Source organism: Cupressus sempervirens, chromosome 4, assembly GCF_028749045.1.
Source record: "Cupressus sempervirens isolate cs-2001-9-10 chromosome 4, ASM2874904v1, whole genome shotgun sequence".
In the NCBI taxonomy this organism is placed as follows: domain Eukaryota; kingdom Viridiplantae; phylum Streptophyta; class Pinopsida; order Cupressales; family Cupressaceae; genus Cupressus; species Cupressus sempervirens.
Window position 1 is genome coordinate 414658483 of NC_143121.1, and position 15680 is coordinate 414674162.

The window sequence follows — 15680 nt, forward strand, 5'->3', positions numbered from 1 at the left end:
GGATGGAGAGTTTTTCCACTTGAAGAGATATTTGTGATGAAAAGCTAAGTGTTTGACCAGTTTGTCCAAATGAGGGTCGAATTTCCCCACTTGGATATCAAGAACTAGGAATAATGTAAGAGTCTAAATGCAGATCGATTTCCCCCTTGCACATAGAAAATATTAAAGGTTTCAACTTTCCCGTCCTGATGAAGATGATTATTCCCTCTCCAACACTTAGAAGATTTTGAGCTCCAAAGTCAGAAAAGTCCCAATGGAATATGAATTTCCGCTTGTCTAGATGAACATAGAAATCCCCCAAGTCCAAATGGAGGTTGATTTTCCCCTTCAGAACTATTAAGGATAAATGAGAAAATTCGAAGTCTGAAATCATTGCTATCGAGATGAGGGTCAATTTTCCCCACATGGATAATTAAAGTGAAACAAGTTGGAATCCTTATGGGGGTCAAATTTACCCTTTTAAGAACAAATCAAGGTAAAAAAAATGTGGAGTATGGAGATTGGGATTTATCCAGATGCAAATCGAATTCCCCCTCTTGGACAAGCAAAAGGTAATTATGACCAATCCTGAAGATCGAACTCCCCCCTTTGGGGATGGTAAATGTTGACTTAGAAAATAAAGCAATATCCCTATGGAAGTCAAATTTCCTTGACAGTATAAAATAGAAACTTATAAAATAAATGGAAAATAAATAAAATGTCGATTGCATGACTTCCGATGCAATTTGTTTTAGTCTCACATTGGCAGTGTGGGTGAAATTCCAACCAAAAAGTCCATTAAAAGGGCTCCTACAGCAGCAAGTATAATACAAGCAGGAAGTCGACTTGAGGTTGGAAGTCAAAATCAGAATATAAGAAGAGGAAGAAGTGGTCAAGTCCGAAGCAAGTAAAGCTATAGCCACTTTGAGATCAATTGGCAAAAGGTTAGTTAACTGGTTTGCCGGTTTTACCTTGCTAGACCAGCCTAGGTACGAACTCATGCCTGGTTTCGGTCTAGTTCGCCCGATGGTCCAGGCAGGGTTCAAAAAACACAAACCCACTTTGAACTGCCTAAGCAGCCAAATGGATCTGGGCAAACCATGACCACACAGCTCAAACTGTTGGTGAATTTCAGTGAACTCGGACCCGTAGACATCACTTAAGTGACATTTTTTTTGCAAATTTTATAAAATTTTGACATCCTTAACTGGAGAAGGTGGAAATGAAAGGCTTGTGTTAGCTTTTAATTCTCATTTGTGGTGTAAAAGTAGGTTATTTTGTCTTGAGCAAGAACAAATAGGTAGTTGAGCAACACTTTGGTTGTACAAGGAGTTGGAAGATTGGTTTGTGAGCCTTCTTCAAGCGTCCGGGCCTCATTGACGCCAATACTACTATTGCTGCTGCTGATCCCATTGGCCTTAGCTCTATTGTTGAGTCAACTAATGCTAAAGAAGAAGAAGAAGAATATAAATAAATTTTTAATAATTGAATTTGAACAATGATGCTTGAACTTGCTATTATGATTTCATTTTGATGGTTTGAATCTCTGATGTTGAAGTATAAGATGGTATGATCACGGATAATGATGTGGTATGATTACAAGTTTTAAAGTTTATGGTGTTTTTGTTGTTCAAATCATATGTTTTTATGATACTACATGACATTCTAATTTTAACTCAAGCTTTCAGGCTTCATAAATATGTATGTGTGTGTGTGTGTGTGTGTGTGTGTGTGTATACTAGTTTTTGTATGAACAAACCCAAAAAAGCCCAAACCCCTTTAAAAAAATTTGCTGTATTGGCGAACCAGTCCTTTGAACCCGAACATAGAACCGACCTCAAACCAGTGACTTAGGGTAAAAGGAAGAAGGTCTGAAAATCCGTCAGAATCACCACCAGCAAGAGAGTTGATCCAGTGCAACCAAAGGAGTCTAAGCAATAATGCAATGGGGGGTTCAAATTTCAAAAATCTGAAAATTCCAGAATGTTGTGATTTTTACAAGGAAGCAATCATTGGCCACAAATCCAACGAATGAGAGTGCTAAGGCATCAAGGTTAATTGGCACAAAGTCTAGGATAATTCACAAGGACTTTAAACAGCTGTAAGTTGGTTTTTTCAGACTAAAATTTGAAGACTCCTCTATATGGTTTGATTTATTTTTTGTAAAATCAAGTAATTAAATCATCTAAACTCCGTTGTAGGCTGTTTAAGAGGTAAAATTCTGAGTTTGAAGACTAATTTGAGGTAACCAAGGAGCTGGAATTAGTGAATTTTCAGACTGTCTGGAAATTTTATCAATATGGATCAATGTTTTTTAAAAATATAGGTTTTTTTTGTCATAAAATTTGATTGACATTTGTTGCAGACCTTTATAAGCAATTGGATGCAAATCCAGAGATCCCAAAGGAAGTGAGAACATGTTTGTCTTCAGACTTAAAGTTAAGTCTGAAACGTCCTAGACAGGCAATTTTTGGAAAAATCAGAATAAATTCTTAATTGGCCTAACTATCAGAAGGGCTATTGCTGAGTGTTAAGGGGCTATCCTTTGCAAAAAAAACCAAACTTAAAAGAAAGAAAAATCTGGAAAAGGGCAAGTTTCAGACCTGTCCTCAAAAATCAGAATTCTTTGTAATGGTGAAAGATGATCTATCTTTATATTTGGTTTGTAATCTGATTTTTTATTTGTATTGAAAAATTGAAATCTTGGATCATAAATTAAAACACAATTGACATGATGTTAAGCCTCATTTAATGATGTTTTCAGGCATACCTATGCTATCCTAGAAAAATCGGAGTTCATATTATGGTGGTGAGGTCTAACTTTCGTCATTTTTTAAAAGTTAATCAAGGTCGTTTTAGGGTATTCACGAAGTCCAATTATACAAGTTTGCAGACCTAATCTGCAGACTTAGTTTTCAGACTTTATCCTGAAATTTAGTAAATTAAAAAGTCTAATTTTCTATGCAAGTTCATGGCATTTAAGGGTTAAATTCTTAGTTACCAGGTGAATGCACCCTGCCATGTGTTTGGATGCAAGTGCTGTGTTGGTATGTTTGTCATTGCACCAAAAGCTCGAGCCATCAGCGAACATCACAAACACCAAACTTACCCAGATCCATGAGAGGTGGTTAAGCCATGTCGCGAACCTCGAAGGAGGTGATGACCACCAAGTCAACAATCTCCCCCTTAGCATCGACTGAGGGTTCCGCAGCGACAGAATAAAGGAGGCCTCCCGAGATTTGAACCCGTAACCCAAGGCTCTGATAACAATTGTTGGTACGTTTGCTGTTGCGCCAAAAGCTCGAGCTGTCAGCGAACGTCACAAACGCTAGACTTACTTAGATCCACAAGAGGTGGTTAAGCCATGTCGCAAACCTCAAAGGAGGTGATGACCACCAAGTCAACAGTGCTGGTGTGTTTGGATGCTCACTAGGGGCACTTCTTCTCCCTGTGGGTGCATCGTAGAGGAAAAGCTCTCCCCGTGAGCATCCAAACACACCCAGGCACATACAAATGTAGCCGGACACCCAATACTCAGAATTTTGAATTTTTATTAAAAATTAGAAGTGACTTTTCACTTAGCACCTTCAAAAGGGAAACCACTTTGGGTTCAAATGATCCTAAAAAATGCAGCAAATCCAATAGATAATTTTTTTGATAATCCTTATGATGATTGATGAGTTATGAAATAAATTTTGCAATTGTAATGATATTTTGATTTTTAATTGGAATCATGAACATAGACATGTATGATAATATTTGTGAATTATCAATTGGCATTTAATATTTATCTTTGGCATTTGGCATTGATCAATAATGAAGCATTATACTGTCAAATGCTGTAATTCTGTATATTTCTTGCATTTATACACACACACAAACGTGCCCAAAGGCATTCAAATTCCCCCAAAAAATCACATACCCATGTACCAAGTTCGCATACCCACATCTGCATCTAGATTCAAACTGGTAACTTAGGTTAAATGGACTCATTTGTATTGCCTTGTGACTTAAATCAAATCCACATTTCAATTGCAGCTTGTGAATGTAAAATTATTAAGTATGGAATGGGGTTTAAGGATTAAATCGAGTGTTTAAAAGGTCTGAAATTTGTTCCTTATTTAAGCCCCTTATATTATGCTAACTTTAAGCTTTACACAGGGATGTGGCAAAAGGCAAAGAGATAGCAGTGAGGAAAGTACTGATAAGGAAGTTGTCGAAGGGGTTCTCTACTGATTCCTTGATGTTCTCCAAGTTGAAGAAGATGGCAGATACACACATAGAACACCTAGATACGAGGAGAATGAAGCGAACGATGTTCATAACAAAGGACCATTTACATCCACATATGGTAGTTAATGTAATGAGGAGTAGCCTCTACCATGTGGCTAGATTTCCATCCACTATTCAATGCAATGAGCTTCTAGTGGAATGTGCAAGGAATTATGATTCGAAGAGTGGGACAATCAAAGTTAAAGGAAGGCAGCGAGCATTCCTAAACAAGTACCCAATGATGCAAATAAGGACTAAGGAAGAGGCCCAAGCATTGTATGAGAAAACACTTGGGGCACGCATGGACATCAACAAGAATTGAATTAGTGAACCAAGGAAGCATCACTCCAAATTACCTAAAAAATTTGTAAGTGAAGACTTCATAGATGAGTATAGTGATATGATTTTCATGTTGAATGAGATCATGGGAACAAATATTTTACATTATTGAGGAAATACAAAGTTGCCGATTTAGGTTCGGGGACGGATTCGGGTTCGGGTTTGTGGGTTTAGGCCAAAAAAAATTCCCATTTGGGTTCGTGGGTGGGTTCGTGAGTGTGTGTGTATATATATATATATATATATGCAAAAAAAAGAGAAACATGCATAGTTGTAAAACTAAATTATTAAGTCATTTTATAGTATGAATATATCAATGTTACTTGATCATTGATCAATGCCAAATGTCAAAGATAAACATTAAATACTCGCTCATTAATCAATGTTAATATTGTAAAGAAAATCATACATTGAAAATACTAAAAAAATGATATTTCAATGTAATTTGAAACACTTTTATGGCCCACAGTCCCAATCAGGGACCCTGCCCGAACCCAAGCACGAACCCGAACCCAGACGAATCCGGATCTGGACTTGAGCTCCAATGTCCAAACTCAATAACTAAGAGGAAATATGAACAATAACTATGATGATGAACTTGGCAGGATGATTGATGACAATTTGTATACCCAACTAAGGAACTTAGAAAAAACAATGACATTTTATAAGAGTTCCTCTGTGATCTATTTGTTGGCAAGATTCATTAAGTATCTAGCTCTTAAATGCAAGGGCATGATAGTAAATTCTAAGGGACAATTCAAGGTGTCTGATTATTATCTTCAGTTACAACTGCATGAAGGAGCTAGCTATAGGAAAATCATGATATTTTCACCATGAACATCACACACTCCAAGGTGATTTACATGGTAGGGTTATCTAAGGAGGCCACAACATTGATTGAAAAGTATGGATATTGGTACATCCAGTTCACCACTTTCACTTATATTAGGATCCAAGGGTCTTTTTCATAACCATAGAAACTTTCCAAATATCCTAATAAGATGGTCTTGATGGAGATAGTCAAGCAGTTGTTAGTATTTGATTATATGCAGGAGAGGCATAAACAAGGAATGTCTTCCTCTATCACACCAGGGAAGATGCTTGAGACATGTCCTTCACTAAAGGCAACAGAGCCAATTAATATGGGGTTGCAATTCCATCAACTTGGCGCCGAGAAGGCAAGGAAAGAGTTTGTTCCATTCCAGAAAATCCACACTTATAAGGAAGGAAACGAAGACACATAATTGACATTGAGGACTATTGGGCAAATCTAGTGGACAGATAAGCTATAAGGAGAAAGATGTAGTGCCAAATGTCGTGAGATTTTTGCAGAAGTGTAACATTTTCCCTATTCCTGATTAGGTAAGAGATGATGAAAATCATAATGATCCTCACTATGAAAATGAGAAAGACAAACCAATCCATCCACCTAATTTGTCATAGATTGAAGTGCTTGCAGGTTTGGGAATCTTGATTAGGGAGGTGGTAGATACATCAAGTGCACGGGTTGACAAACAAATATACAGGTTACGGAATCAAAGGTGTTTCCCCCACGTATGGAAGGATGAAAAGTGAGGAGTATTCCTAAAATGGAGATGAAAGAACCATCAATACTTCAAGATTACACAATCAAGATAAAGAACAAATCTCATAGAAAATGGTAGAGGCATCACAAACGGCAAGTGAGAGAACTATTAGTATAGAATCTAGAAGTAAAAGGCTCATACCCACCACATGTACTCCCACTACTAGTTCTTCATCAATAATGGAAATGGAAATGCACTATAGGTAACAGAGTTCAGAGAAGGGTGGAGATACAAAGATTTTACCTTCGAGGATAAACAAGCAACTTCATCCCATAGTTAGTACAACAAGGGTTAGAGATATTGCCATCATCTCTTGTTGTGCAATTGGTAGTTGACTGGAGAGATGATATGAGATAGACCAGTCCTCGATGCATAGAAGATTGATGATGAGATCATTTCAGCATTGAAGGGACTTAATGGGATGAGCAACTAGATAATGGCATAGATTGGTCCACAACTCATGATTAGCTAAGGAAAAGTATGAAGAAAAGAAGAGTGGAGGAAGTACTCCTAATGGATGGCAATGATACATTCTTGAACAAGATTGGTAAGGTGAAGAAACCTAAACAAGCAAAGAGAATTCATAAGACTACTAGAGGCATCTGGATCTCGCATTTAGCATATAGCTGTCCTAGTTGATGACAGGACTATGGATGAGATCACTCCAAATGGCTACAACATCATCTCATTCGAAGAGTACTAAAGCTGCAACTGAAGAAAGGATGTATAAGCTGAAAAAAAAGAGCTAAAATCAGAATATATGATGTTGAAGGAATACATAAGCATGCATATGAATCCATCAGGATATGAGAGTGCAACACTTGTTCCATAAGTCCCTACTTCTCAAGAGTTGCATGGTACTTATGATGTAATGAGAAACACTTATCGGGAGGTAAAGGAATAGGCAAGTGATATCAGAAAATGGGCAGAGGATTTTCGTGCTAGGATGGTTCAGGCATATGAGAAGACCACAATATTGATGAATAAGGTCCAAAGATTGGAGGATACACGAAAGAAATTCCAGCCAATTGAAGACAAGATGATTCCTAGTCTGAAGGCATTGATGAGCACCCTTGCAATAGTTCTGATTCAAGAAGTAATTGATAGAGGAAGTGCCAGAGGATCCAAGACCACTGGTCAAGATGGAATAAATGCCTATTCCTTGTGGCATTTAATTTATGGTTTCTTTGCCTCTGATACAGTAGCTCTGTAGTATACCAAGAATGGACATTATCTTTCATTTATATCATTTTAACTCAGATGATCACCCACAAGGCTATCTTGGTTTCACAATCTATACTACTTTACCATGCTACAGACTTCTTCAAACAGCACATAACAATTTTGAGCAACTGACAATTCAAAAGAACCATGCATGTAGACAGATGCTTCATAATCCAGCCCAACTTGTTTCAAAAGATAAAATCGAACAACTACATTATCACTACTATTCAGTACCTTCTAAGGTCTCCTTAAACAATTTCAACTTTATTAACAAGCCCTGATATAAGTTTAGTTTGCACTCAAAATATCATTATCCAAGAAATAGTAAGTTATAAAAAATGCCTTACCAGTTGTGTATAAAGGAACTGCATGTGTAACAAAGCCGCCAGCTGTAGTAACCCAGCGAGTATGTAGATGAAGAACAAGAAGCCTTGAAGTTTCGGGTGTGTCAGTTGCATGACCATTTGCATTTTTAACAGGTGCAAACTCTTCTTCTCGTAGAACCTATTTGTTAAAATGAATACATTGTCATCAACATTTTGAATATATAATAATGATCAGCAGAGCATTATGGTGTACATTTTTTGAAGTATTAGAATCAGAAGAGAACAAATTATTATCTAAAATTAGAGACTAACAGAAACTAACCTCAAAAAGAGCCATTGACGGAGCATAAGGAAAAGTATCAAATATAAATTGTTCCAGCTTTATTCCCATTATAGGTCCCTCCACACAACTCACTTTTTTCTCTGCCAGATGATAGCTGATAACCCAGAAACATGTAACAATTGCTTTATGACATAGAGAGAGAAATGTAATCATATTATTATTTTCATTATTAACCTTAAGAAATAAAAGCAATTACAATTGCATAAAAAAGTGAAGACAACTGATTATGTGAAACATTCCAACAGAAGGCCAATCAAATCACAAAGTTTACATTAATTATCAGGTGAAAATTAGGAAAGTGACACAAGAATATTGGACTCTTCCATGCTTACCATCCCAAATTTCAACTCTTATGAGTTTCCTGTTAAATTTAAAAAGTTATTATACTGATTTACAACAAAATATCTGAGTTGTTATACCAATCAATATCTGAGCTGAAATTTTCAAAACAATTGCAAAATCACCTTTCCAAATATTTTCCATTGACTGCAAAAAGAAACACAAAAAAGTTGCAGGCATCAGAACAAAATTTATCATAAACCATATTATATGTGTTTCCTTGGTGAATGCATGAAATCTTTTTACTAGCCCAACCGCTTCCATAATGTCTGGCCTAGAGGCTGTCAAGTACAGAAAACTTCCTATCCTAGATATGTGGCATATTTGAGAAAAGGTGGTTCTTAGATCTGGTATCAGAGCTGGTGTTCAGCTCTAGGACCTTGACCTACTTTGCTGAAGTCATGAAATTTCATTTGGTGGAGGGCTTAATCTGTCACCAGGGCTAATTGTGGAAAGGTTCTAATTGATGAGCCTAATCAGGGGCTGGATAAGATCTTGGCCCTCTTAACTCATCAGGGAAACCTCTAGTGACAACAAGGTGAGCGAATGGATCACCTTGAGAATGACTTGAGAGGTAGGAGGGATGAGAACCATCTTAATGAAGAGCAGAAGAAGAGGGAATAAGATCAGAGAATTGAGGTGAAAAAGAAATTAGAGGACATGAGGCTTGCAGAACAGTGAAAAAGAGAAGCTGAGCTGCAGAGGTAGCCATTGACAGGGTAAGAGTTGCTGAGGAGCTTGGTAAGGACCATAAAAAGCTTGTGCCTCCTCGTGGTGAAGATGCAGACACATGGATCATCACCATGGAGAGGTACTTCCATGTTCAAAACTTTTGGGACAATCTAGGGCAGTGTGGGCTACCTTCCAACTGAGAGATGAAGTTGCCACTTGGTGGGATAATATAATGGCAGAAAATAAATTACAACCAGGAGAGATATTATGGGATCAGTTCCTGAAGTTACTCTGTCAGAGGTGGTTGCCACAGTTGTTTAATGACAGGAAGGTGTCAGAATTTGAGTTTCAGAAATTAATACAGGGGCTCCTGACAGTGATGCAATACCATGAACAGTTTCGCCATTTGGTGATGTTTCACAATGTCAAGAAGATGAGCAGTTCAGAACTCGCAATTTCATTACAGGGTTGCAATCAGAGATAGGTTCAGAAGTTGAAATGTATGATCCAGAAACGATGGATTTGACACTCAGAAAAACCCTTGGGCAGGAACGAAATCACAGCATTTGACCAGTGTGAGACCTAATAACTCTTAGGGATCCAAGCATAAATTTGAGGATGATGCAAAGGAAAATGATGAACATTCCTAGATTTGGAACAAGGGAGAGGAAGGTCAAGAGAATTCATGGAGGAATTCCAACTGGAACTCTCCAAATGATAACAGGCATAATAACAATGTCATGTCCCCAAATTTTAATGTAATAATTTAATTTAATTAATTAATTAATTGGTCCCAAAATTTAAATAATATAATAAAAGGACCTTAAATTAGTTACTTTAATTAATTAATATGGGGCCAAAGTTAATAATACTTGTATTTGTGGTTCTGATTGACTTAGTATATCTCGGACCCATTTTTATTTTAATTGTTTCCATAGGTGTTGTTGTCGGCTATCTTTGTAAACCCTCTAAAGTTCCTCCTAAGGGTATTTAACTAGGGCATGTAGGTAGTAGTTGTCATGGGATTTGGATTATTTTATTATATGCGAATTCCTATTGGAGTTCTGTATTGTTCACCATTTCGAAAGTGAGAGATCTTCCCTTCTTGGATTTTTGGTTTCGGTGGAATTCAACCCTCACCCTATTTTGTTTGTATTACTTGGTTCGGATCTAGCAAATCAAAGTGCCATCATTATTTGCAACTATAATATCAGTTCGGTTCCAAATTGATGTTTGTGGATATTCAATCTTTATTGTGTATCTCATTTGGTAGGCCGAAGGTAATTATAAATCTCTGCCTTCATTAGTTATACTTAAACCATACACATTCCTTCATACTCTGCTCACCCTCCTTCCATCGTATGCTATCCATAGTCCTTACTTCCACCGTACATCACTCCCCATTGCCTACCACATAGCCCCTTTGCATTCTATACTGTTGCCTCTTGCACCGTACGGCCTTCTTCCCAACCATACAACTCTGCATCCTACACCGTACAATCAACTCTTCGCCCCCTTTCACCATATGACAAACTCAGACCCCACCGTACGATCAACTTATTGTACGGCCTTCTTCCCAACCATACAGCTCTGCATCCTGCACCGTACAGTCAACTCTTCGCCCCCTTTCACCGTATGACAAACTTAGACCCCACCGTACGATCAACTTCCCCTTCACCATATAGTTTCCTTGCACTGTACGACCAGACAGGCCCAGGCATCATGTATGGCCAACACATCACACTCTCTACGGACAACATTTGATCATGTTGTACGTTTTCGAAATCAAGAACGAAAATAGAAGTGGTACACCTGAGGGAAAGAAGGGACCCCTGATGGCTGCTTTGTGTGCAAAGGTGATCATTTTGCTCTTAGTTATCCACAACATTCAGTTTCTAAAGATGGAAAAAGGCCACAATTGCCTGGTTTAAGATCAAAGGATAGTAGATCCGAGGATAATGCTTGTGGAGACTACTCGCCTCGACGATAAGCATTCTTGGGAGGATGTACAAGATGTGCATAGATCCTTCTCATAGATTTTTTTTCATAGAACTCTTATGCTTCACTGCTATGTATGTATCTCTACAAATGATGTGATCATTTTGATGTGTGTTATTGTGATTGACTTTGATTTGTACTCTATTTAAAATATAAATTGTTGTACATACTACTCTCTTGGCTCTATAATGAATATGATAACTTTGACTCATTAAGCATGATCCTTCTTAATTCTTGTACGGTCCTATTTTCCCTTTTCACATCTCCATTTTGTTGTGGTGCTCTAGCAGCTGAAAATAGTCTACTTGTCCCATGTTTTTCACATAGCTCTTCTATTCTGTTGAGGTGAACTCAACCCCTTTTTCTGATCTTAGGAATTTAATCTTCAATCTGGTTTCGTTTTCCACTAAAGCCTTGAATATCTTGAACTTTTCTAATGCTTCAGAGTATTCTTTAAAAAATGACCCAAGCAAATCTAGAATAATCATCTATTAGTAACATAAAGTATCCTTCACCATATATACTTTTGGTTCAAGTTGGTCCACAAAGGTCCACATGAATGCGTTCCAATGGCTTGGATGCTGAATATTCTTATGATTTGAAGGCGACTCTTCTTTGCTTCCCTAGTTGGTAATGATTACAAGTAGTGCTTGAAATCTTAGAGATTCGTGGCATGTCCTTTACTACCTGTGTATTGCTAATTTTGACTAGATTATCAAAGTTGATATGCCCAATCTTCTATGCTAGAGCCAACTTTCATCTTCTTTTGTTGCAAGGCATTTCTTGCTTATATTTTCACTTAAAACATAATGATAGCTAGACCTATTTGGTTTTGCTATGACCTACGCTTCTTTCTTAACATGGCATCATTCAACATGAAATACAAGTATATGGCCTTGAACACAATCACTTACACTAAAAAGGTTATGTTTTATCCCTTTAACATGTAAAACATTGCTTATTTTCATTTTCCCATTGTCAAGACTTATGGTTCTTTACCTATTATGTTGGTTGTAGCATTGCCTCTACAACTTATAGTTCCTCAATCTATAGCTTTGAACTTGAGAAATTTACTTGTCACTAGTAATGTGATAGGAAAAACCACTGCCCATATGCCATTGCTCTCCATCATTTTTAGGCATGTAATGTAGTTTCTATCCACATGGATTTCTTTTTTCAATCATCATTCTTTTTACCCATTACTTCAATTTTTTCTCCTTTTGCACTCAAATAGTTTCTTTCCTTTCATCTTCTCTTAGGGACTTTCTAAAAATGGTTCTACAAAAACATGTTGTGTGCCCATAATTGTTGTATCTAGAACATTCGACATTGTAGAGTAAGGGCGTAAAAGGAGCTGTAGTTTCTCTCAACCACCTTGGTGATATTCTTATTCTTGTTCCAAGTAGAATTCCTTATGTGATTTCTACAATTTATTGGTATATGACCAACATGTTTGCATGTAATACAATCACCAATGAAGTTTCTCTTGATCCTATTCATATGAATGTGTCTAGGGAATGCCCTTTTGAATCTATCCTTATTGTCCTTTGGAGATTTGCTTAAATTCTATGCGATTTGACTCTTCTTGATTTCTTTGTTCTTGATAGGGTTTATCAAGACCTCAGCATAACTTTTGGGTTCTTCCTCTTTTGATTTCTGAGGTTAATTTCTTCTGCTTAGTTACTTTCTCCTTTGATGGGACTTTTGAGTGTATTAACATAACTCTTTGACTTTCTTGATAAACTACCCAAGTTTTGTTTGATGATAATCTCTAGCTATTAATAATATTTTCTAAGATTTTAAAGCTTTTCCCAAAGTTGAGATTTGTATTCATTTTGATGGTTGTTTTTTCTAACTCATTCCATAGGGATGCATCTTAAAGTTTCAAGAAAATGATGCATGCCATGAAGTTTTATGCGATGGGGGCATTGCCCCTAGGCCCTACAAAGGGTGCTACCCCCAAACCCCTACAAGGGACTCTATCCCTTGACCTTGCTAAGGGCATTACCCTCAGACTCCCACAAGGAGCACTGCCTCTTAACCCTGTTGAGGTCACTACCCCTAGATACCTACAAAGGGTGCTGCCCCTTGACCGTGCTAGGGGTGTTGCCCCCAAACCCCCATTTTATTTTTTAAGTTCACTACAACTTTGAGTCTATGCAATATGAGTCATTATCTACACTCTTGTCATTAGTCTTCTTGGATATTATTTAATGTATTCTTGTCGTCTAGAAGACGACTTTTCTTTTGGGGGGATGATGTAATCAGCATAAAATGCCCAAGTTGTGTTTGATAAAATTGGTTGTCTATCACTATATTAATTGTCATCAATGTATTGATTTGCATTTGTACATATGTAATCAATGTATATTTATATTATTGTGTCTTTGGCTTTATCCAATAATGGGTGCATGAAACAAGTTTTAAATCTTTTAAAATCTCTAAATTTCAAGGGTTTTTTCACTTTGTCATGAGTCGAGTCGGCTTTGTTGAGTCTAAGTCTAGAAACTATGATTTGAAGCATTCAAATGGTGATTTTTGTGTGTCCTTTCTCCTTGTCTTTTAAATAAAAAGATCTTCCTCTTTATTTGTATCTTAATCAAAGCTCTAACTTACCAAAGATTCTTTGTTCTTCAATTTCCTTGTGGCTTTGAGTGTTGATTACACACTCGATGTATCCTCTTTTCAAATCTCATTTCACAAGCTATAAGGATGTCATGTAGCTTATCCATGGATAACTAGTCCAAGTCCTCCATTTCTTCTATTATGGAAACTTTAGAATTGAATCTATCACAGAGAGACCTTAATACTTTTTTGAACTACTGTTGGTTGTTTTATTTCCTCACCTAGACCTCATACAAAACTCAAAGGAAGACTCCGGCGATGTTTTCTTCCTCAAGCATTTTGAAGCTTTCAAATTCTCTTCTATGATTTTGAAGTTTTCCCTTTTTCACCTTATTGGCTCCCCCATAGATATTTTTCAATTTGTCCCATATTTCCTTTGTAGATTTAGAAGCATCACCATTACAAGTCCCATTTATTTAATCCACATAAAATAGCATTCTTTACTCTTGCATTATTCTCATATGCCTTCTTTCTTGATAATGTACCAGAGGAGTTTAATGGGGCATTATATCTATTTATCATCAATTGCCAAATTTCATAGCCTAGAGCACTTATGTATGTGCCAATTCTTAGACTCCAAAAAGAATGTTTGTTCAATCGAACAATGGGACCTTGTTCAAGGAGAATTATTCATGTCCACCCATGTGTGCTCCTTTAGATCTTCATTGGTTAGACTAACTAGAAGGGGGAGGGGGCAAATCTATATAGCTACTTTTTCAAGATTAAACTCTATTAATCACAATTACAACAATCATTCATATGCAAGGAACACAAGAATACTATTTACATAGAAACCCTAAAAGGGAGAAAACCAAATTATGTTTTCTTAATGTGAATAATGTTGGTGTAAATAAATACTACTAATTACACTTCACTTAAATTTACTTACAATAATGCATTTTCATATTAGTTGTCATGTAGACACCCAGGAGTTTGCATTTTTATATTAGTTGTCATGTAGACACATAGGAGTTTGCATTCTATTTGAGCACATGTTGTGTCACACCTCTCTTTGTGAGTTACATCTTTGTCTTCTTATCCTCTCATTGTCTGCAATAAATTTCTAATCTATTTCTCCTTGGATCTGAAAAGATCTTCACTTGAATCCTTTCTCTTCTCATATTGGTGTAGATACCTGATTCATCTTTTCCTCTATCGCTCACAACACTCATTACTCAAACTCCAAAATTGATCATGCCCTTTTAAAATGAAGAGACGCATCTTTTCGAAAGATTGCACCTTTTCAAAATATTAAACAATAAGCTTTTATCTGAATTGCTTCCCTTTACAAATGTGTATTATGAGATCATCCTTTATTGAGGAAATTATAACTTTTAATTGAGTCAGCCCTTAACAATTTTTTTTTGTTTTACAAAAGGTGATACTAATCTAAGTAATCGACATGACCTGTATGAACGCACCTTCATTTTTATTATTATTATAAGTTGCTCCCAACAATCTAGTTGACCGACATGTTAATCTGATTACAGATTAATGAAGTAGCTAATACTTGCCGCACCTTCTTATGAAGTCAGCCATGGTGCTGATAGCGGCATATTGGAGATTCATTGCCATTCTCACTATCTACCATAATGCATTTGAATTGGCTACCATATTAATATACTTGCCTAGCATTGAAGCCGTCTTGTTAGGACATAATTGGCTGATCAACATCTCTTACCTAACATCAATGACAAAATAACAATACGTCTAACCAGCATTAAATTTATGGAATGGTACACACACATTTAATCAAATTTGGCAATTTTTTAAAGAAAACTTCGAGCCTCTTTTGATCTGGAATTTTTTCCAGAAAATTGTTTTTTGTTTTTTTTAAATAAAAATCATTGAGGTATTTTATGAAATTTGTCGTTTATCTTCAAAAAAATTGCTGAATATCACAAGCGTAGTTGAGGGTTTAGATTTCTTGGTTTGGGCAAAAGTCTCTGATTTTTTAAGGTTGCAAATATTTGCAAG

At 36.6% G+C, this 15680-nt stretch overlaps 1 protein-coding gene across 2 annotated transcripts in view; it reads right to left on the reverse strand.

Annotated features, from left to right (window-relative positions):
• The window catches only part of LOC149561808 (UDP-N-acetylglucosamine diphosphorylase 2-like), a 153516-nt gene that overhangs the window by 31353 nt on the left and 106483 nt on the right, over positions 1-15680 (reverse strand). For both annotated transcript variants that reach the window (XM_089825331.1, XM_089825332.1), the window contains exons 13-14: positions 8049-8163; positions 7748-7904 (exon numbers count right to left, since the gene is read on the reverse strand). In XM_089825331.1, the coding sequence (XP_089681457.1) occupies positions 7748-7904; positions 8049-8163 (272 nt within the window). The remainder of the gene's footprint in view (positions 1-7747; positions 7905-8048; positions 8164-15680) is intronic.